The 21,302-nt window shown below is 38.5% G+C and overlaps 1 protein-coding gene across 3 annotated transcripts in view; it reads right to left on the bottom strand.

Moving 5' to 3' along the window:
• Nucleotides 1-21,302, bottom strand: part of CRLS1 (cardiolipin synthase 1) — a 32,740-nt gene that overhangs the window by 8,450 nt on the left and 2,988 nt on the right. For all 3 annotated transcript variants that reach the window (XM_025399417.1, XM_025399418.1, XM_025399419.1), the window contains 2 exons: nucleotides 20,206-20,343; nucleotides 14,526-14,655 (listed from right to left, as the gene is read on the bottom strand). In XM_025399417.1, the coding sequence (XP_025255202.1) occupies nucleotides 14,526-14,655; nucleotides 20,206-20,343 (268 nt within the window). The remainder of the gene's footprint in view (nucleotides 1-14,525; nucleotides 14,656-20,205; nucleotides 20,344-21,302) is intronic.

The following is a 21,302-nucleotide window of genomic DNA, read 5'->3' as shown; positions in this document are numbered from 1 at the left end:
CATTTTTGTACCTGTAAAACAAACTTTTCTGTAGCAATCATTAGCTGGCAAAATCTAACAACAATCATACTTTCAAAATGCAGCAAACCTGTGCAGTGGCTCACGCCTGTAATCCCAGCACTTTGGGAGGCCGAGGCAGGCAGATCACCTGAGGTCAGGAGTTCGAGACCAACCTGACCAACAAGGAGAAGCCCCATCTCTACTAAAAATACAAAATTAGCCAGGCGTGGTGGCGCATGCCTGTAATCCCAGCTACTCAGGAGTCTGAGGCAGGAGAATCACTTGAACCCAGGAGGAGGAGGTTGCAGCGAGCCAAGATCGCGCCATTGCACTCCAGCCTGGGCAACAAGAGCGAAACTCTGTCTCAAAAAAAAAAAAAAAAAAAAGCAGCAAATCCATGCAAATTAAAATCTATGTATGCATGGAAGAACATGCAAGATTGCATTCAACCAGGAATGCAGGCCTATGGAATTCAGACTATGCTTGGTGCAGCGCATTAGGTTCCAACCCAACAGTGTGACCTAACAATTAGCATCTCTGGACTCAGTTTACCATCTGTAACCATCTGGTAGGGGAAAGACCTATTAAAAAAAAAAAAAAAAAAAACAAAAAAAAACAAGGGTTCCCCAAACTGACTGCCCATCCAAAAGTCACTTTGAGAGAGTTCAGTAAAAGCCCAGATGAAAGCTCTCTTCCGGGTGAAAGCTCTCCTCTGGGTGACTCCTATGCAGAGCAAGGCTGGAACGTTTCTACATCAGATGGTCTCGAAGGCCTCAGCCAACTGAAAGATACAGGCTCCTACTGTGGTTAAAAAATTTTATCCTATTTCCTGGCTTTCCCTCTTGGCCTCCTCTTCTCTTCTACAGTTAAAACAGCTTTCATTTTGCCTACTAGAGTAAGAAAGTGATGGGTAGGACAGTGTAAAATGTGTCAAGGATTTCTCCAGGTTTTTTCTCCCTACTTGCTAACTCTGAAACATGGGTAATATTTGCAACGATATTTCCAGTGTCTGTAAGTAAAATGTTATTAGAACACATTCTATACTCACTAATTTAAATATTTTCTGTGGCTGCTTTCACACTACAACAGCAGAGCTGAGTAGCTGTGACAGAGATCACATAGCCCACACAAAGCCAGACATCATGGTCAAGTTTTACTAGCATTAAAGGGAAATATTTCATAAAATCGTTTACATCTTAAAAATGGTTAACATCTACACCATAGGTTTTTACACTGAAAACAATAAATTTAACAGAATATTCTAGAAATTGACTTAAGCCAGAAATAATTTAACATACGGTAAATCAGAAACAATATAATAATACAAAAATACGGCAGAACAAATACACGCAGACCTAAGTTCAGTGGACATAAATCTAGGTAGAAATTAACTTGGATTTGCCTTCCACTCTCTAATCAACATATAAGCCAAAGAATTTGTTTTCATCCTTCTCCCCCTCCCAAAAAAAAACCAAAAAGAATAGCAGAATGATTTATTATTCTAGCAAAAAAGGAAAGCAAAAAGTTTCTTGACCTCTAATCCTGCAGAAGATATTTCTTACTCTTAGAGAAACAAAGGTATTAAAATGAAGGTAGATGTGACTTTTAAAAAATGCAGCATAAAAGTAGGAACATGCAAGACTGCATACATGCATCATTCTACTTTCCAAAACTCTCCTAAAATGACAGTAAAGAAATGAAAGGATATAAAAACACAAAGAGAATGAGTAGAGGAGACAGATTTCAAAGTTTTAACCAAGCTTATTAGTAATAAGGTGGGAAGAGCTGAAACCTAAGTTCTTCAGAAAGGAATTCCCACGAGAAGCAACTCCACAAGAGAAACTCAAGAAGTCCATATAAAGAGCAGTCAGATCCCTGCCCCAAGCCTTCCCTAACACCTTACTGCTAGGGCTGTGGCCAACAGTGATTTTTACATTTTTTAATGGTTGGGGGAAAAAAGTCAGAAGACCAGTATTTCAAGACACATGAAAATGCTATGAAATTCAATTTCTAGGCTGGGTGGGGTGGCTCACGCCTATAATCCTAGCACTTTGGGAGGCTGAGACAGGCAGATCACTTGAGGCCAAGAGTTTAAGACCAGCCTGGCCAACATGGCAAAACCCCATCTCTACTAAAAACACAAAAATTAGCTGGGCCTTGTGGTGCATGCCTGTAATCCCAGCTACTCAGGAGGTTGAAGCACAAGAATCACTTCTTGAAAGTGACTGGGAGGCAGAGGTTGTAGTGAGCCAAGATTGTGCCACTGCATTCCAGCCTAAGTGACAGAGCGAGACCCTGTCTAAAAAACAAACAAACGAAAAACAAAAACAAACAAAAAAACAGGCATGGTGACCCATGCCTGTAATCCCAGCACTTTGGGAGGCCGAAGCAGGTGAATCACCTGAGGTCAGGAGTTCGAGACCAGCCTGGTCAACATAGTAAAACCCTGCCTCTACTAAAAATACAAACAATTAGCTGGGCATGGTGGTGGGTGGCTGTAATCCCAGGTACTCGCGAAAATGAAGCAGGAGAATCACTTGAACCCGGGAGGCGGGGGTTGCAGTGAGCCGAGATAGTGCCACTGCAAGCCAGCCTAGGCGACAGAGCAAGACTCCGTCTCAAAAATAAATAAATAAAATAAAATAAAATCAATTTCCAGTGTCCATAAGTAAAATTTTATTGGAATTCATTCACATTCACTCATCTATATATTTTCTATGGCTGCTTTCACGCTACAATAGCAAAGCTGAGTGGTTGTGACAGAGATCACATTACCCACAAAGCAGGAAATATTTATTATCTGTTCCTTTGCAGGAAAAGTTACCAACCCCCACTCCACGTTACTCTGTGAACCAAGGGGCACTGGAGTGCAGTAGGGTTCAAGCGAAGGTCTACATACTGAACAATGAGACCCCAGCCTCCTCCCACAGCTTAGCTCCCAAAACCCTGGTGGGAAGGCCTTTATAATTCCCAAGCAGCAGATGGAGAGCTAGGATCTACAGAATAGGCTTAAAGATACTGAGAATTCAGGCCCTGCACCCCAGTGCCTAGTGAGCTCCCAATGAACTTTTCATGCCTCATTCAAATATAAGTTAGCAGCCAAGGATCACCACACATTTCAATAAAGTCTCCACCATAAAAGAGAGGCCAAAACAAACAAAAACTAGAATCTGAAGGAAAGAGAGCCAATACAGAGGTTTTTTTAAAAATAAATAAATAAATAAATAAATACAAGTATACCTCAGAGATATTGAAGGCTCTGTTCCAGACCACTGCAACAAAGCTAATACTGCAGTAAAGTGAGTCGCATGAATTTTTCAGTTTCCCAGTGCACATGAAAGTTATGTCTACACTACAATCCATTTTGTGTACGGTAGTAGCACTAAATATATATATATATACACACACACACCCACACACACACACACAAACACACACACCTTAATTTAAAAATACTTTACTGCTAAATCATGCTAATGATCATCTGAGCCTTTAACGAGTCATCATCTTTTGGCTAGTAGAGGGTCTTACCTCAGTGTTGACAGCTGCTGACTGATCAGAGTGGTGGTTGCTGAAAGCTGGGGTGGCTGTGGCAATTTCTTAAAATAAGACAACAATCAAGTTTGCCACATAAATTGACTCTGCCTTTCACAAAAGATTTATCTGTACCATGCAATGCTATTTGATAGCATTTTGCCCACAGAACTTCCTTCAAAATTGAAGTTAAGGCCAGGCGCAGTGGCTCACACCTATAATCCTAGCACTTTGGGAGGCCAAGGAGGGTGGATCACGAGGTCAGGAGATCGAGACCACCCTAGCTAACATGGTGAAATCCCGTCTCTACTAAAAATACAAAAAAATTAGCCGGGCGTGGTGGTGGGCGCCTGTAGTCCCAGGTACTCGGGAGGCTGAGGCAGGAGAATGGCGTGAACCCAGGAGGCGGAGCTTGCAGTGAGCTGAGATCATGCCACTGCACTCCAGCCTGGGTGACAGAGCAAGACTCTGTCTCAAAAAAAAAAAAGTTGAAGTTAATTCTCCCAAGTCCTGCAGTGGCCTTATCCACTAAGTCTGTATAATATTTTAAATCCTTTGTTGTCATTTCAACAGTGTTCACAACATCTTCACCAGAAGTATATTTCATCTCTAAAAACCTCTTTGTTTAAGAAGCAACTCAGGAAATTTTTATCATGAGATTGCAGCAATTTCACTCATCCTCAGGCTCTACTCTAATTCTAGCTATCTTGCTATTTCTACCACATCTGCAGTGACTTCCTCCACTAGTCTTGAACCCCTCAAATCATCCATGTGGGTTGGAATCAACTTCTTCCAAAAATCCAGTTAATGGTGATATTTTGACTTTCTCCCAAGAATCATCAATATTCTTAATGGCATCTAGAATGGTGAATCCCTTCTAGAAGGTTTTCAATTTACTTTGCCCAGATCCATCAGAGGAATCACTATCTATGGCACCTACAGCCTTGGGGAATGTATTTCTTAAATAATAAGACTTGAAAGTCAAAATAACAAGGACTGAAGAATGGATGTGTCAGTAGGTATGAAAACAACATTAATTTTCTTGTTTATCTCCATCAGAGCTCTTGGGTGACCAGGTGTGTTGTCAATGAGCAGTAACATTTTAAACTGAATCTTTTTTTTTCTGAGCAGTAGGTCTCAACTGTAGGCTTAAAATATTCAGTACATCATGTTATAAACATATGCTGTCATTCATGCTTTGCTATTCCATTTCTAGAGCACAGGTAGAATAGATTTAGCATAATGCCTAAGGGCCCTACCATATTCAGAATGATAATGAGCACTGGCTTCAACTTAAACTCACTGGCTTCACTGGCCTCTAGCAAGAGAATCAGCCTGTTCTTTGAAGCCCATGCACTGACCTCTCTCTAGCTATAAAAGCTTTAGATGGCATCTTCTTCCAATAGAAGGGTGTTTTGTCTCCATTGAAAATCTGTTGTTTATCGTATCCACCCTCATCATTAGCCAGATTTTTTGGATAACTTGCTGCAGCTTCCCCACTAGTGCTTGCTGCTTCACCTTGCACTTCCATGTTATGGAGATGGCTTTTTTCCTTAAACTGCACAAACCAAGGTCAGCTAGCTTCCAACTTTTCTGCTGCAACTTCTTCACCTCTCTGTGCCTTCACAGAATTGAAGAGAGTTAGGGCCTTGATCTATTATAGATTAGGCTTTGGCTTAAGGGCATGTTTTGGCTGACTTGATCTTCTTTTCAGACCATTCAGACTTTCTTTCCATAAGCAATAAGGCTGTTTTGCTTACTTAACATTTATGTGTTCACTGGAGTAACAATTTTAATTTCTTTCAAGAACTTTTCCTATGCATTCACAACTTGGCTAGCTATTTGGCACAAGAGGCCTAGCTTTCAGCCTCTCTCAGCTTTTGAAATGCCCTCCTCACTAAGCTTAATAATTTTTAGCTTTTGATTTAAAGTGAGAGACATGTAACCTCTTCCTTTCACATTGTAGGGTTATTAATTGGTCTATTCTCAATATTATTGTGTCTCAGAGAATAGGGAGGCCTGAGGAGAGGGAGAGAGATAGGGGACCCACAGATTGGTGGAGCAGTCAGAACATACACAACATTAGTCGATTAAGTTCACTCTTGATTAACAGGATTTTGGAAAGAGTTGATTCCAACCCTCATGGATGACTCTCACGGGTTCACTGCATCCCAAAGCAATTAGACAATAACATCAGGGATCACTGATCACAGATCACCATAACAGATTTAATAATGACAAAGTCTGGAATATTGGCAGAATTATTATAATGTGACAGAGACCAGGTGCTGTGGCTCATGCCTGTAATCCCAGCATTTTGAAAGGCTGAGGTGGGAGGATCACTTAAGCCCAGGAGTTCGAGAGCAGCTTGGGCAACATAGGGAAACCCCATCTCTATAAAAAATTTAAAAATTAGCTGGGTGTGTGGTGGCACACATCTGCAGTCTCAGCTACTCAAGAAACTGAGACAAGAGGATCCCTTGAGCCCAAGAGGTCAAGGCCGCAGTGAGGCATAATTATACCACTGCATTCCAGCCTGGGTGACAGAGCAAGACCCTGTCTCAGGAGAAAAAAAAAAAGTGACAGAGAGGCAAAATGGGCACATATGTTAGAAAAATGGTGCTGATAGACTTGTGGACATAGGGTTGCCAAACTCTGAATTTGTAAAAAATGTCACTTTGCAAAGTGCAATAAAGTGAAATGCAATAAAAATGAGGTATGCGCATGTATGTATAGATATCCTGAATGACATTCATCCACGATATAAGAATTTTTTTTTTAAACGAAGATAGAGAACATGAACTCTTGAAAATTCAAAATGAGAGCCAAAAAGTCAACAGAAGAGGGGAATGGTAATGTTGGGGAATCTTTCAGAAGAAAAAAAAAAGACAAAGATTTTTAAAAGAAAATCTGAAAGAAAAGAATCAATCCATGAAGCTCAGTTATGATGGGGTGACAGTAGCCAAAGTCCAGAGCCCTCGAGGTTGGGCTCTGATAAACCATCTCCTAGCTTGCAGCTAGGATCTGAATGACTATTCCTACAGGGTTGGGAGAAAAGATGGCCCAAAGTAAAACAGGACTCCCAGGATTGTCTCATCACCTGGTGGTCTATGTGGTCCCAGACTGTTAGCATTCCTAGGCACCTGGTAGAACAAAAAAATCTTCTCTGGTGAGTAATGCCATGTTCATAAGAATCAAATATTCCTCCAAATTATTTTTCAAAGAATGTATCTAAACAGAAAAAAAAAAAAATAACAAATAATTAAAATACCATGAGTAAGAATCAACAGAAACAGTGGACAAATGAAAGAGACTACCAAAAGATGTAAGATTTTTGAATCACCAGAGTCTATAAAAACAACTAAGCTTAGCACGTACAAGGGGATAAAAGTCAATATTGAAAACTTCAGCATGGAACTGAAAACCATAAAAGATGACTTAGCAAGTCCAAAAAAGAATAAAATAGGAGTTCTATAGTTAGAGAATACAATAGAAGTTAAGATTAAATAGATTTGGCATGGTTAAAGAGAGGTAATGAAATGAAAAATAGTAAACCTATTAGTACAGCCAGAATGGAGCTCAAAAAGATAAAATGAGCGAACACAGAAAAAACCCACTGAGATGTAATGGATACAAAGAGAACGTCTAACATAGGTATATTGCAGTCCCAAAAGAAAAGAAAGAATACACAATATTTAAAGAGATTGTGGCTGAGAATTTTCTAGCACTAACTTCAAGATATAATCCACAGACTTAAAAGTCCAATAAATCCCAAGCAGAATAAAAAAGAAACTTGTAACAAGAAATATTATTGTGAAACTGAGAAAAACAAAAGACAAAGAAAATCTTAAAAACAGCCACAAGAAAACAAAATTGCCTTCAAAAAAAGCAATACGGCCAGGTGCAGTGGCTCTTGCCTGTAATCATAGCTCTTTGGAAGGCCAAGGTGGGTAGATTGCTTGAGCTCAAAAGTTCAGCCTGGGCAACAGGCGAAACTCCATCTCTAAAAACCATATAAAAATGAGATGGGCACACACCTGTAGTCCCAGCTACTCAGGAGGCTGAGGTAGGAGGACTGCTTGAGCCCAGGAAGCAGAGAATGCAGTGAGCTAAGATCATACCACTGCACTCCAGCCTGGGTGACAGAGCGAGACCTTGCCTTGGAAAAAAAAAAAAAATGGATTAACAGCTGATTTCTTATTATCAACAATGGAAGAGGATGACTGAGTAACATCTTAAACATGCTAAGAAAAACTAACACCAACCTGGAATTCTATATACAACAAAAATATTCTTCAAGAATAAAGACAAAATGAAAACATTTTCAGAGAAAAAGAATTTACCAGTAAACCTACATTAAAAAGAATTCCAAAAGAACATACTTCAGACAAAAGGAAAATGATCTCAGATGGGAGGTCTGAAATACATCAAACAATACAGACTAACAAAAAGTAATAAATACGAAGATAAATTTAAATGAACATTATATAAACGTATCTGTGAGTTTAAGAAACATATAAAAGTATGACAACAGTAACCTAAGCTGAGAGAATAGTTGGAGTTCAAGTATTCTAAGGTGCCTCCCATGCCCAGAATGAGTACAGAATTATTAAGATCATATTTTTATAAAGATAAATGTTTTAATTTGGAGGAAAACTGAATGGAAACCGTGTAAAACTTTCAAACTAGTAGAGTGAAAGAAAATACAATTTAAAAATACTAAAAAGGACAAAACATATGTGTCAAATAAAATACTTCAAGTAAAATAAAAGACTGAATGAAACATCTATCAATCACAATAAATATTAATGGGTTAAATGCTTCTGTTAAAAGACTATATGGGTTAAGAGAAAATGGGTTCTTTTTTAAATATGTTATTTACATATATATTTACATAAATATATGTTATTTACAAGTGATATCTAAAAAGATGCAGAACTGTAGAAGGTAAAATATTTATCATGCAAACACTACCAAAAGCAAGCCAGCTGAGCTTAAGTAATAGCCCACAAAATATATTTTAAGGTAAAAATCATTACTAGAGCTATAGAGGGTCACTTCATAATAAAACATTCAATTCACCAAGAAGACATAACAATTTCTAATTCATACTCACTTTAACAACATCACTTCAAGACATACAAAGCAGGCCAGGTGTGGAGGCTCACACCCGTAATTCTAGCACTTTGGGAGGCTGAGGTGGGCAGATCACTTGAGGTCTGGAGTTCAAGACCAGTGTGGCCAACATGGTGAAACCCCGTCACTACTAAAAATACAAAAACTAGCAGGGCATGGTGGCATGCACCTGTAATTCCAGCTAGTGAGGAGGCTGAGGTAGGAGAATAGCTTGGACCCAGGTGGCGGAGGCTGCAGTGAGCCGAGATGGTGCCATTACACACTAGCCTGAGGGACAGAGCGAGACTCCGTCTCAAAAAAAAAAAAAAAAAAGATACAAAACAAAATCACAACTACAAGACAAATACTGGAAAACTAGGCACACAGTAGGAAACTCTAACTGCCGAACAAACCAAAAGCAAAAGAACATTCAGTGAAGAAACAGAAGACTTAAAGAGCAGGATTAAAAACTTGATCTAATAGACCTATGAAGAACATCATACCCAAGAACTGTAGAATATACATTCATTTCAAGTATTCAAGGAATATTTATAAAATCTGACTGTACTGGGCTGAAAGGCTGAAATCACAGAGCATGTTCTCTGAACACAAGGTTATTACGATTGAAATTGTAACAAAAAGATAACTAAAAAAATCCCCCCCAAAATGGCAACAAATTAAGATATATTTATTTTTAACCTAACAGGTCAATGAAAGAATAATAATAGAAATAGGAAAATATTGTATACTGGACAATGACACACTAAAACCAACATAGGAGATGCAATGAAAGTGGTAATTAGAGGAAAATATATAGTCTTATATGCAATCTTTAGAAAAGCTGAATAACAAGTAGCCACCTATAGCTGCACAGTTCAAAATACACACTAGACTTTGAAGGTGTGATAGGAAAAAATTCTCATTAATTTATTGATTACAAGTTAAAATGATAATATTTTTGATAGTGGATTACATAAAATATATCAATTTTCATGTTTCCGCCGGGCGCGGTGGCTCAAGCCTGTAATCCCAGCACTTTGGGAGGCCGAGGCGGGTGGATCACGAGGTCAGGAGATCGAGACCATCCTGGCTAACATGGTGAAACCCCGTCTCTACTAAAAATACAAAAAACTAGCCGGGCGTGGTGGCGGGCGCCTGTAGTCCCAGCTACTCGGAGGCTGAGGCAGGAGAATGGCGTGAACCTGGGAGGCAGAGCTTGCAGTGAGCCGAGACGCGCCACTGCACTCCAGCCTGGGTCACACAGCGCGAGACTCCGTCTCAAAAAAAAAGAAAAAAAAAAAAAAAAAAAAAAAAAAAAAAATTTTCATGTTTCCTTTTTTAAAAAAAGCTACTAAAAATTTTTAATTATATAAGAATCTCCATTTTATTTCTAGACAGAATCGATTAAAAGAATTTAGAGCCAGGCATGGTGGCTCACACCTGTAATCCCAGCACTTTGAGAGGCAGAGGCACCTGAAGTCAGGATCACTTCAGGATCACCTGAGGTCAGGAGTTTGAGGCCAGCCTGGCCAACATGGTGAAACCCCATCTCTACTAAAAATACAAAAAAACTAGCCGAGTATGGTGGCACAGGACTGTAATCGTAGCTACTCATGAGGCTGAGGTGGGAGAATAGCATGAACCCAGAAGGCAGAGGTTGCAGTGAGCTGAGATCAGGCCACTGCACTAAAAAAAAAAAAAAAAAAAAAAAAAAAAAAAAAAAAAAAAAAAAAAGAAAAAAAATTAGAAAAGGAACAGCAAAGAAAACCTGAAGAAGAAAAAATAAAACGGCAAGATTTAATGAAGTAGTAAACAGCATATCAGAGAGGCTTGACAAAACCCAAACTTGGTTCTTTTTAAAGATTCATAAAACTGACAAACCTCTGGCAAAAAAAGATTAAAAAAAAAAAAAGGGATAAAAAATAATCAAGAGGAAAAGAAGGACATTACTACATATCCTATAGACATCAAAAGGTTAATGAGAGCTATTCTGGGCACACTGCCTATGGGGTAGCCCTGCTCCACAAGGAGTAGAAAGTCAATAAAGTTAATGAGGATACCATAAATACCATATGACAAATTTTTTATAATGTAGATCAAATGGACAAATTCTGAGAAAAACACCACAACTTAAAAACTGGTCAAAAGATACAATATGGAGTGAGTTGGCTGAAGGTTAAAAAAAAAAAAAAAAGATATACTTTAAACCTGAATCATCCCGTTAACAATTAAAGAAAATGAATTATCTATTTTAAAATTCTTCCCTAAAGAAAACTCCAGGCCTCAATGGCTTTAACAAATTCTACCAAACTTTTAAGTAGAAATATTCATAATGAAACATCTTTCAAGAACGGAAGAAAAAAAAAAGTTCCCAGTTTATTTTATGAGGCTAATTATAAATCTGATATGAAAACTTAACAAGAATATATGAAGAATTCCAAGCCAATCTCATGAATTAAAATTTGAAATCTTCCACAAAATATTAGCAAGACAAATCCAGCAATTTTTTCATAATATATCATGGCAATGTTGGATTTATAACAGGAATTGCAGGTTGTTTTAACATTAGAACTAATATTGCATTAACATGTGTAATTCACCACACATGAACAGCTAAAGGGAAAAACAATACGACCATAGTAATACACAAAAGGAGTTTGACAAAATTTATATCCAGGCCAGGGGTGGTGGCTTATGCCTATAATCCCAGAACTCTGGGAGGCCAAGAGTTCAAGATCAGCATGAGCAACATAGCAAAACCGCATCTCTGCAAAAAACACAAAAAAATTCAGTACTCAATTGTGAGAAAAACTCTTAAACTCCCAACAGAAGTGAACGTCTTAACTTGAAAAAGGATACTTACAAAAACCAACAGCAAACATCATATTTAATAGTGAAACACTAAAGGCTTTTCTATGAGATTGGGAACAAGACATTGACACTACTCCTTGCCAACACTGTACCACTCAATGCAGTAAGGCAAGTAAAAGAAAAAGTAAAAGGATTGGAAAAGAAGAAATACATTGTCATTAATTACATATAAGACATAATTAAGCATGTAAAAAATCCAAGCAAATTTATATGTATATTGTTAGAACACGAGTTAGCAAGTTTCACTAGACACAACAATCAACATTAGAAATAGTACTGACTTTTTCATATGAACATGGAGTTATCAGAAAATAAATTTTTTTTTTTTTTTTTTTTGAGGACAGAGTCTCACTTTGTCACTCAGGCTGGAGTGCAGACATGTTAGCTCATTGCAACCTCTGCCTCCCAGGTTCAAGACATTCTCGTGCCTCACCCTCCTGAGTAGCTGGGATTACAGGCACATGCCACTACACACGGCTAATTTTTGTATTTTTAGTAGACGGGGTTTCGCCATGCTGGCCAGGCTACTCTTGAAGTCCTGATCTCCGCCTACCTCAGCCCCACAAAGTGCTGGCTTACAAGGTGGGTAAGCCATTGTGCCTGGCCAGAAAATGAAATTTAAAAGCTACCACTTATAAAAGCACCAAGAACTATCATGTACTTAGGAGTAAGTCTAACAAAAATGTTTATTATCTTTCTGGAGAGAACTATAAAACTTTGACAGATACTAAAGAAGACCTAAATAGAGTAGATACAGCATGTCTGTGGACTGGAAGACTTAAAATTGTAAAGATGCAAATTCCTCCAAACAGATAAGTTCATTGCAATCTCAATCAAAATCCGAACAGATTTTTCTCTGGAAAATTGCTGATTCTTGGAAAAGTTGATTCTAAAATTTATAACAAATGGAAAGGGCTAAGAATATCCAAAGTGGAAAGGACTTCCTCTACCAGATAGCAAGATTTTTAGCAAAGCAATAAGAAGGGCACCACTGATGCAAAGACAGACAAATCAATGGAGAAGAAAACAATTTAGAAATGACCTTGCTCTGAGTCTGAAAATACCTATTTTTCTATAAAACGTGCTGGGATAACTAGGTAGCCATATAAGCATTAGAAAATGAATTAAGAGAGATAACTTTTTAAAGAAAACATCAATTAGGAATCACATTTTCTTAAAATCCTAAAAGCTTTCCAATATAAAACACAATCACATGTAAAGGAAAACGTGTCAGAATGATAAGAGACTGCTCCATAGCAAGTTGGAATCTCCAAGTCTATGGAAGAGGGTCTTCACAATTCCAAATTAAAATCATCTGCAATTTAAAAATTATGCCTCCAGCCTGGGCAACGTGGCAAAACCCTCTCTCTACAAAAAATAGAAAAATTAGTCAGGCATGGTGGTGCATGTGGTGGTAAGTTCTTGGGAGGCTGAAGTGGGAGGATTGCTTGAGCTGGGAGGTCAAGGCTGCAATGAGCTGAGACTGTGCCACTGCACTCCAGCCTGGGTCACAGAGTGAGACCCTGTCTCAAAAAGAAAGAAAAGAAAGAAAAAAGATTTAAAAAAGTAATGTCTAGACTTCAACTGTCAATCATGTATGGAAGACAAAATACAGACATTGAGATGTTTAAGACCTCTAAAAATCTGGCTGCCACACTCCATCCTTCTACAGAGTAACTTAATGCAAAGGAAGACAAGGGAGTCTGGAAAAATAGACTCAATACAGAAGAAAGAAAATGGAAACTCTAAGATTGCCAGTGAAGGGAAGTCTCAGCTTGGAAAGCAACCTACACCAATTATATAAGTAAAACTCACAGCAACGTTGGTCATAATTCCAAAAAACCTGGAAACAATTTCTATGTTCAATAGCAAAATAACTGGCCAATCTTTGTAAAATAATACATCAAAATACAACGTAACTATGAAAAAATGGGAGGGGCCAAGCAAGGTGATTCAAGCCTGTAATCCAGTCACTTTGGGAGGCCGAGGTGGGAGGATCGCTTGAGCCCAGAAGTTCAAGACCAGCCGAGGCAAGAAAACTTACACACACCCCAATCACGTACACACTTCAATCTAACTTTCAAAGAAGCACATAAAAGTAAACATTAGTCCAATTTATTTTTTATTTTGGTACGAGAACTTAGAAGACTAAAAGCAAGAAAGAAAAATAATTTCTAGTTGGAGGAGACTACACTAGACTGAAACGCCACCATACTTCTTTCTACCAAGTGTCAATCATAACATGATACCGAGGGACCATGTGGCAGCTTCTTTGTTCTAAGATACGATTTCTTTCTTTCTTCCTTTTTTTTCTTTTCCTAAACCTCAAAAATGCAAACTCTTAGACTGACAGTGAAGGGAAGTCCCAGTGTGATCAGATATGATTCCTAGCTCTTGGGAAAAAAAACAGTTTAACATCGTCTGAGGGACAACAACTGAGAAATACAACTGAAGTAGAAAATGAACAATCAGAAAAGCACATGCAAAATGCAAAGCAAAAAATCATAAAATCTTATGAGAAAAAGTATTCATATAATGTACAAACTATATGTATGATTTAAAAATTGCCTAATAGGGTCTACATTTTATAGACATCTTCAGGATTTCAGAGTTCTCACTTATTATGATTAAATGATATTAATAAAGATAATAAACATAAGAAAACTAAATTGCTTTCAAAAAGCTAGGCACTAAAAATATATAATATAGCACCAAAAAATTTCAGAGTAATATGAATTGGCACTGTGAAATATTTGTTCGATTTTAATTTTAAACAATCTTACTAGGAAAGCAACTGATTTTACTAGTAAAACAAGGACATAAATTCTAAAATCCATAAGTAGTTTGACAAATAAAACAGTTCAACAGTTTAAAATTAGGAAAACAGTTTAAAGTTGAAAACTATATTTTTGGAACAAAAATTATTTGTGTCTCAAGAGAAATCCTAAGCTGACTAATGTCATTCTTCCCTGTGCTATTCAAAAGTACGCATGACGCGTTCTTACCTGGAATAAGATCTGCATAGGTCAAGCTAACATATAAGATACTGATAAGTATTTTATCAGCAAGTGGATCAAGAGCACTTCCCAAAGCTGATTTTTGATTGGCCCAGTTTCGAGCAATAAATCCATCCAACTGAAAATAGAAGTGTTTTTTTTTTTATATAAATGTCATAACAGGAACAGAGTAGATATTCTGAAGCTTAAGATATACCAGAATAACAATTATAACCTCATAAAATGTTAACAAAATCTCTTCTGTTTCTTACCCCCAAACATTCTCATTCTTTCACTGGTATACATTTTGCTTTTAAATTAGCAACTGGTCTTAAAAGAAATGCACATTTATTTTCTTTCCCCTTCAAGGCCTTCTGGTTATTTCTCAGTATTTTCACAAGGCCCCTTTGGTGGATGAACCCAAACACACATTTAAAGATATGGTTAGTGATGTATTTAAAGCTATAAAGAACCCAAAGAAAACTCAAAGAAAGCATGCATGGCAGAGCCCGGACTAGGATAATATAATTCAACTCTGTTAAAACTTACCATTTTTCTGTTTTTCAATTTATTTTGCTCAATACCACTGTTTATTCCCTATTTTGACTGTATCAGCACTACCCATATTTGAGTAGAAAACTCAATCCTCTCTACCTGACCTAGTTAAAATTCTGATACTTAAATTATTTATTTTTATATTATTGTGATAAAAATAAACTATATTTAAAGGATAAGTCACATCTAGTTGCTAGTGGGCCAAATGGGGCCTGCAAGCTGGTTCTGTTTGACCTATCAGAGCTTTTAAAAACTGTAATTAGTTATCTACATTTAAGTATTCAATTCTTCCCATAAAAACCCAGATCTCCATCCTAACTTGAGAAGGGAGGAGTCTGGCCACTCTGGGGCCACAAAATGGACTGAAAAGTATTGTCTACCCACATTAAACAAGGCACGTATTTTCTGGTTTATCCAAGTCCCTTCCTGGCTTTTACTCATTTAACTTCAAGTTTCAACAAATGTTTGAGTTCCCTAATACTATTTCTAAGGGGGAAAAAAGATTAATTTAGACATAATTAATCATGGTTCATTTTAAAGAACAAATAAGTTGTCCATATCTCAAGTACTCCAATGAGTTGGAGGAGACAGCAGGAGTCCAGGACCGTGGTAAAAAAAATGTGTTCTTTGTAGCAGAACAAAAGCTGTTCAAGTCCTGGCTCTGCCACTTACTAGCTGTGTGATCTTGGATAAGTTATTTGACCTGACTAAGCCTTAGTTTCCTCATCTGTAAAACAGAGATAAATTACCTACCTCAAAAGGGTGGTTGTCTTCAGCACATAATGTGATTAATACTTGTTCAGCACTCAACGCTTAGTAAATCCTCAAAAAAAGCAGTTACTAGCTATTACCATCGCAACTGAAAAAAATCTATTTTCTTCTTAAGCATATGAACAGAAAAGTACCTAGCCTGGGGAGCTGGGACCTTGGAAGATCAGGTTTAGTTCAGTTTCTGACCTCAGGGAACTTAACCTTTCACTTTTTCACCATCATCACCCTCTCATCTTCACTATTCCTCTAACCCACACTAGATTACAAGGACATCAACATCATTCCTTTACAAACATCTGTAACTCCCCTTCACCCCACTCTCCTTCAACCCTGCTTAAAAACAACTCTCCATGTACTCTGGGCCTGCACCTAAGAGCTGAACAGTGCTTAAGGAAAACACACAAATGGGAAGACTGGTCTCACTTCAAACTGGGGACCACAAATCTCCCATGGGCACCCAATACTGCCTAGCAATCCCACACTTGCTTACTATATTTACCCTCTCTTTTCACATTGTCTCTTTCGCACTGTCTCTGCTCTCACCTCAGACCTAACTCCATCTCTTTCGCACAAGGTCATGTCTATATTTTCCTTAAGAAAAAAGAAAAATTTAGTCAGCCCGTCCTCATATTCCCATCATCAAATCCTCCACCTACCTGCCTCCATTCATTCTCTCTGCTTTCCTTCATCCGTTACCATGCCCTGTCACGTTCTGTGACCTGCCTCCCTTCTTCCCCATCTCGCCTTGCCTCATCAATCTCTCCCTTTCATTTAATCTCTCTACCTGATCATTTAATCACTTAACTAACAACAAAAATTCACTGGGCACAGTGGCACACCTATAGTCCCAGCTACTTGGAAGGCTAAGGTGGGAGGATTGTTTGAAGCCAGGAGTTCAAGGCCAACCTGGGCAACACAACGAGATTGATCTCAAAAAAAAAAAAAAAAAAAGACCAAAGAAAAATTTCCCAGTATATACATATACTCCAACATATATATTTTTACATATAGGATTAGATAGACAGACAGACAGATAGATAGATAGATAGATAGATAGATAGATAGATAGATAGATAAATAGATAGATAGATAGATAGAATTCCCCAATACATATCTTTTTAAAAGACCCTTCTGTGATCCTATTTCTGTACTCCCCTACAAAGCAAAACTGCTTCAGAGGAACATCCAATGTCATTACCATCTCACATCTGTTCATCAACCCACTCCAATAGTCCCCACCCCTCCAGAGGTGAGGCTCATAAAGGTCACCAACGAATTCCGCATTTTTAGAGTACCTGACCTCAACACAACTGAAGCACTTTCTCCACTTCCTGGGAAACCTCACTGCCTAATTTTATTCCTTCCTCGCCAGCTATTCCTTCCCAAGGTTCCTGACTGGCTTCTTTTCTGGTGCTCTACTTGTTGCTCATTTCTCTGACCCTTCATTTCTGTTACCTCAGTCTGGATGACTTTACCCAGATCCAACCATCTATATCTGACAGCTCCCAAATTTCTCTCTATAACGATGACTTCCTCCAACTCCAAACTACTAAACTGCCCAAATGATACTTCTATGTGGATAAGCAACAGAATTCTTAGTATTTTCCCTTAAACTCTGCCCTATTCCAGTGTTGCCCATCACAGAAAATGGCATTTCCATGAACCTGGTTTTAGAAGAGAATTTTTTTTAAAGTAACACCCTAGTATTCATATTTGACTCTTCCTACTCTCACTCCATATCTAATCCATCAACATATTACCTCCGTCTTTAAAATATATCTCAAACCCACATACTTCTCTCCAACTCCAAACTCCAACCACAGTCTAAGTTCCTACCACTGCTGCCATGGATCACGGTCAGCCCCTAACCAGTTACTTTCCTTCCACTCTTGCAAGATCACGGTCAGCCCCTAACCAGTTACTCTGCTTCCACTCTTGCTAGACCACAGTGAGCCCCTAACCAGTTACTCTGCTTCTACTCTTACCTGTCTATAATCCATTTTCCACGCACAATGCAATCAGACTTTGTCACTCCCTGGCTTAAATTGATGAGTCTGGCCACCTCCCAGTGGCCAATCGAAAGGCACTAAAATCTCCATGGAACCAATGTGAAATGTGGCACTAGTTAACTCAGGTTTCCATAAACATCATGTTATATATTTAGAAAAATGTTAATGGGGCCTCTCTAACACTCCATTAATACTGCGATCTCATGTGGCAGCTTAAAAGAAAAAAAAAAAACAGTAGCAGACAAAAAAGGAGACTACAGTAACTGAAAAACATCTTGTCTGTTATGTTAAAAAAAAAAAAAAAACTGTTACCAGTATAACGGCCTTTGACAGACTTGGAGACAATATTGACAATGAGTGGAGGATTTGAGAGAAAAGAAGGGACAGGCCGGGTGCGGTGGCTCATGCCTGTAATCCCAGCACTTTGGGAGGCCGAGGCAGGTGGATCACCTGAGGTCAGGAGCTTGAGACCAGCCTGGCCAACATGGTGAAACCCCGTCTCTACTAAAAATACAAAAATTAGCCGGGCGTGGTAGTGCGTGCCTGTAATCCCAGCTACCCGGGAGGCTGAGGCAGAACTGCTGGAACCTGAGAGGCAGGGGCTGCAGTGAGACAAAATCAGGCCACTGCACTCCAGCCTGGGCGACAGAGTGAGACGCCCGTCTCCAAAAAAAAAAAAAAAAAAAAAAAAAAAAAAAAGGCAGAGACAAAATAAAAGGAGAAAGATTGTGAGAATGGGAAGAGGCGGTGACAAATATTAGTAGAAGCTAAACTCTGGAAAAAGAGAGGTAAAGCCAATTTGAGAGACTACATTTGAAGCAGGTTTGGAAATGCCATGTAACAGTGCAAATGCTCTCTTCTGTCTGCACTCCAAAATCTTCAGTTAATTCTATGTTGCCTACCAATACTTCTGCTACTAGGCACGTGGAATTTTGTTTCTATGAACCTCAAAGACAACAGCTGATGTTACAAAGAAAGATGCCATGCAACTTTTATTAATATAAAACTAGTTTTTCTCAAATCTCACTCAATAAATATTGAGCAAAATTGATCAAAGCTTTTCAAACATAAATTAGTTTGAAGAGGCACCAAAGCACCACCTGTCTGCATGCTCATATAGATCTCAGACCAACCTTGTACCTGAATATAATGTATCTATTTCTCCTGCTAACTTTGCCCTGGTTTAAAATTATTCCCTCATCTTTTCCTCACTTCCCTCAACTACATTTTTATACAGCATGAAGTTTTCCCTTTTTTCTTGTTTTTTTAAGAGATAAGGTCCTGCTCTGTCACCCAGACGACAGCACAGTGGTGAGATCACAGCTCATTGCAGCCTTGAACTCCTGAGCTCAAGCAATCCTCCTGCCTCAGCCTCCTGAGTACCTAGGGCTGCAGGCATGTGCAACCATGCCAATTTTTAAATTTTTTGTAGAGATAGGCTCTTGCTATGTTGTGCAGGTTGGTCTCAAACTCCTGACCTCTCAAAGTACTGGAATTACAAGTGTAAGCCACTGTGTCCAGCCAGTTTTATAAGGCATTTCAAAACTTTCATGAAATAAAGTTGGTAATACAAATAATGTCATACATGATGATGGCTAGCCAGTCCACAAAAGCCTATTTAACGTAGCCTTTTGTTATAAAATTATTTTCCAGTTCTAATTTGAGATCATTTGAATAAATTCTCCTCTCCTCTATCAAAACTAACATTGTAGTATCAAGGAGAGTTTCTCTTCTTTGTCCATCTGCTGAGGGAGGAGAAGAAGGAAGGATGTTCAATTGTCAGCCCAGAGCATTCTGCAAGGCAGCCAGAGGGGTGTAGAGCAGAGATCAGAAAATAAATCTGTGGGGGTACCTACAGCCTCCTGCTAGCATGAAACCTGAGCAAAGCTATGAGTTCTACATGCTCCCTGGTTACATCCTAGTTCCCTGTGTCCTAACAACTGGTCCAGTTTCCCTCTCCGCTAGGAAAACCAATTGCAGATCAGAGTACTCCTCTTTATCACAATACATAGAAAAGTCATCTCAGATCTCCTCTCCCTTATTTCTATCCCTAAAGCAAGCACTCAGCTCTTCGGAAATTTCTAAGGGTGTTTCTTTCACTCTTAAAAACCAAGAGTGCAAAGTATCTCCTCCTTTACTTCCCTACAACCTTCGCTTCCTCCCTGAAATCATATACAAAAAAAAAAAAATCCCATATAGATGCTAAAGACAAAGTCCTCACAAAAAGTACTACGTCAAATTCATCTTGAGGGTTTCCTCCCAAGGAAAAGCAAGCTAAGGCTATGCTATTTCAACTTAGTAGTACAGATGAGCATTTGGAAGGAGAGCAAACTGGGAGTGCATTTACAACTTACCAAATCTGTTAGCCCAGCTAAAGCAAAAACTCCTAGTGCAATATTAAAATCTTCTTCAATAATCAAATAGCCCAGAACTGGGGCCAAGCCAATTCTCGTCATTGACAACATGTTTGGGATTGTCCATGGGTTTTCATACTGAAACACAAAGACAACAAAATTTAAATAAAATACTATGAATTCATACTTTGAATAACTATGTACATTAGAAAAATATACTTCATCAGCTTCAGTCAGAAGCTGCATAAACTTTAAATTTAGTACATTAAATTGAATTTTAAAATCCATTCAGTTCTTTTTACAGATATCTCCCTAAAATCTTCTTTCAAGAATACAGAAGATGGCTGGGCATGGTGGCTGATGCCTGTAATCCCAGCACTTCAGGAGGCCAAGGCAGGAGGATCCCTTGAGCCTAGGAATTACAGACCAGCCTGGAAAACATGGAGAGAATCCCATCTCAATTTTTTTTTAAAAAAAAGAAAAAAAAAGAATACAAAAGATGAAGATGTATTATGTACCCAAACACGGAGTAAGGCATTTTACATATTACAGGTTTCCTTTTCTCTTTTCTTTTTTTTGAGACGAAGTCTAGTTCTGTCGCCCAGGCTGTAGTGCAGGGGCATGATCTCGGCTCACTGCAACCTCCACCTCCCGGGTTCAAGTGATTCTCGTGCCTCAGCCTCCCGAGTAGCTGGGATTACAGGCACCTGCCACCACGCCCAGCTAATTTTTGTATTTTTAGTAGAGACGGAGTTTCACTGTGTTGGCCAGGCTGGTCTCGAACTCCTGACCTTGTGATCCGCCAGCCTCGGCCGACCAAAGTGCTAGGATTACAGGCGTGAGCCACCACGCCTGGCCTATTATAGGTTTTCTTAAGAGAGGGAAGACAGAACACATGCATTATCTGCCATATAAGCTAAGCTTTTCACATATAACTTCATTGTAAGAACTCGGAACTTTTAATACTCTGCTTTTAATGGTGAAACTTCAGGAAGATCTTCTAAGTAGACAAATAGTGTCTATTTACAAGTAAAAGTATCAGGAAAAAAAGCCAAATTATCAACTCCAGGCATTCACCTTTGAAATATTTACTGCAA

Source organism: Theropithecus gelada, chromosome 10 (assembly GCF_003255815.1).
Source record: "Theropithecus gelada isolate Dixy chromosome 10, Tgel_1.0, whole genome shotgun sequence".
In the NCBI taxonomy this organism is placed as follows: Eukaryota; Metazoa; Chordata; class Mammalia; order Primates; family Cercopithecidae; genus Theropithecus; species Theropithecus gelada.
This window is presented reverse-complemented; position numbering and strand designations above follow the sequence as displayed.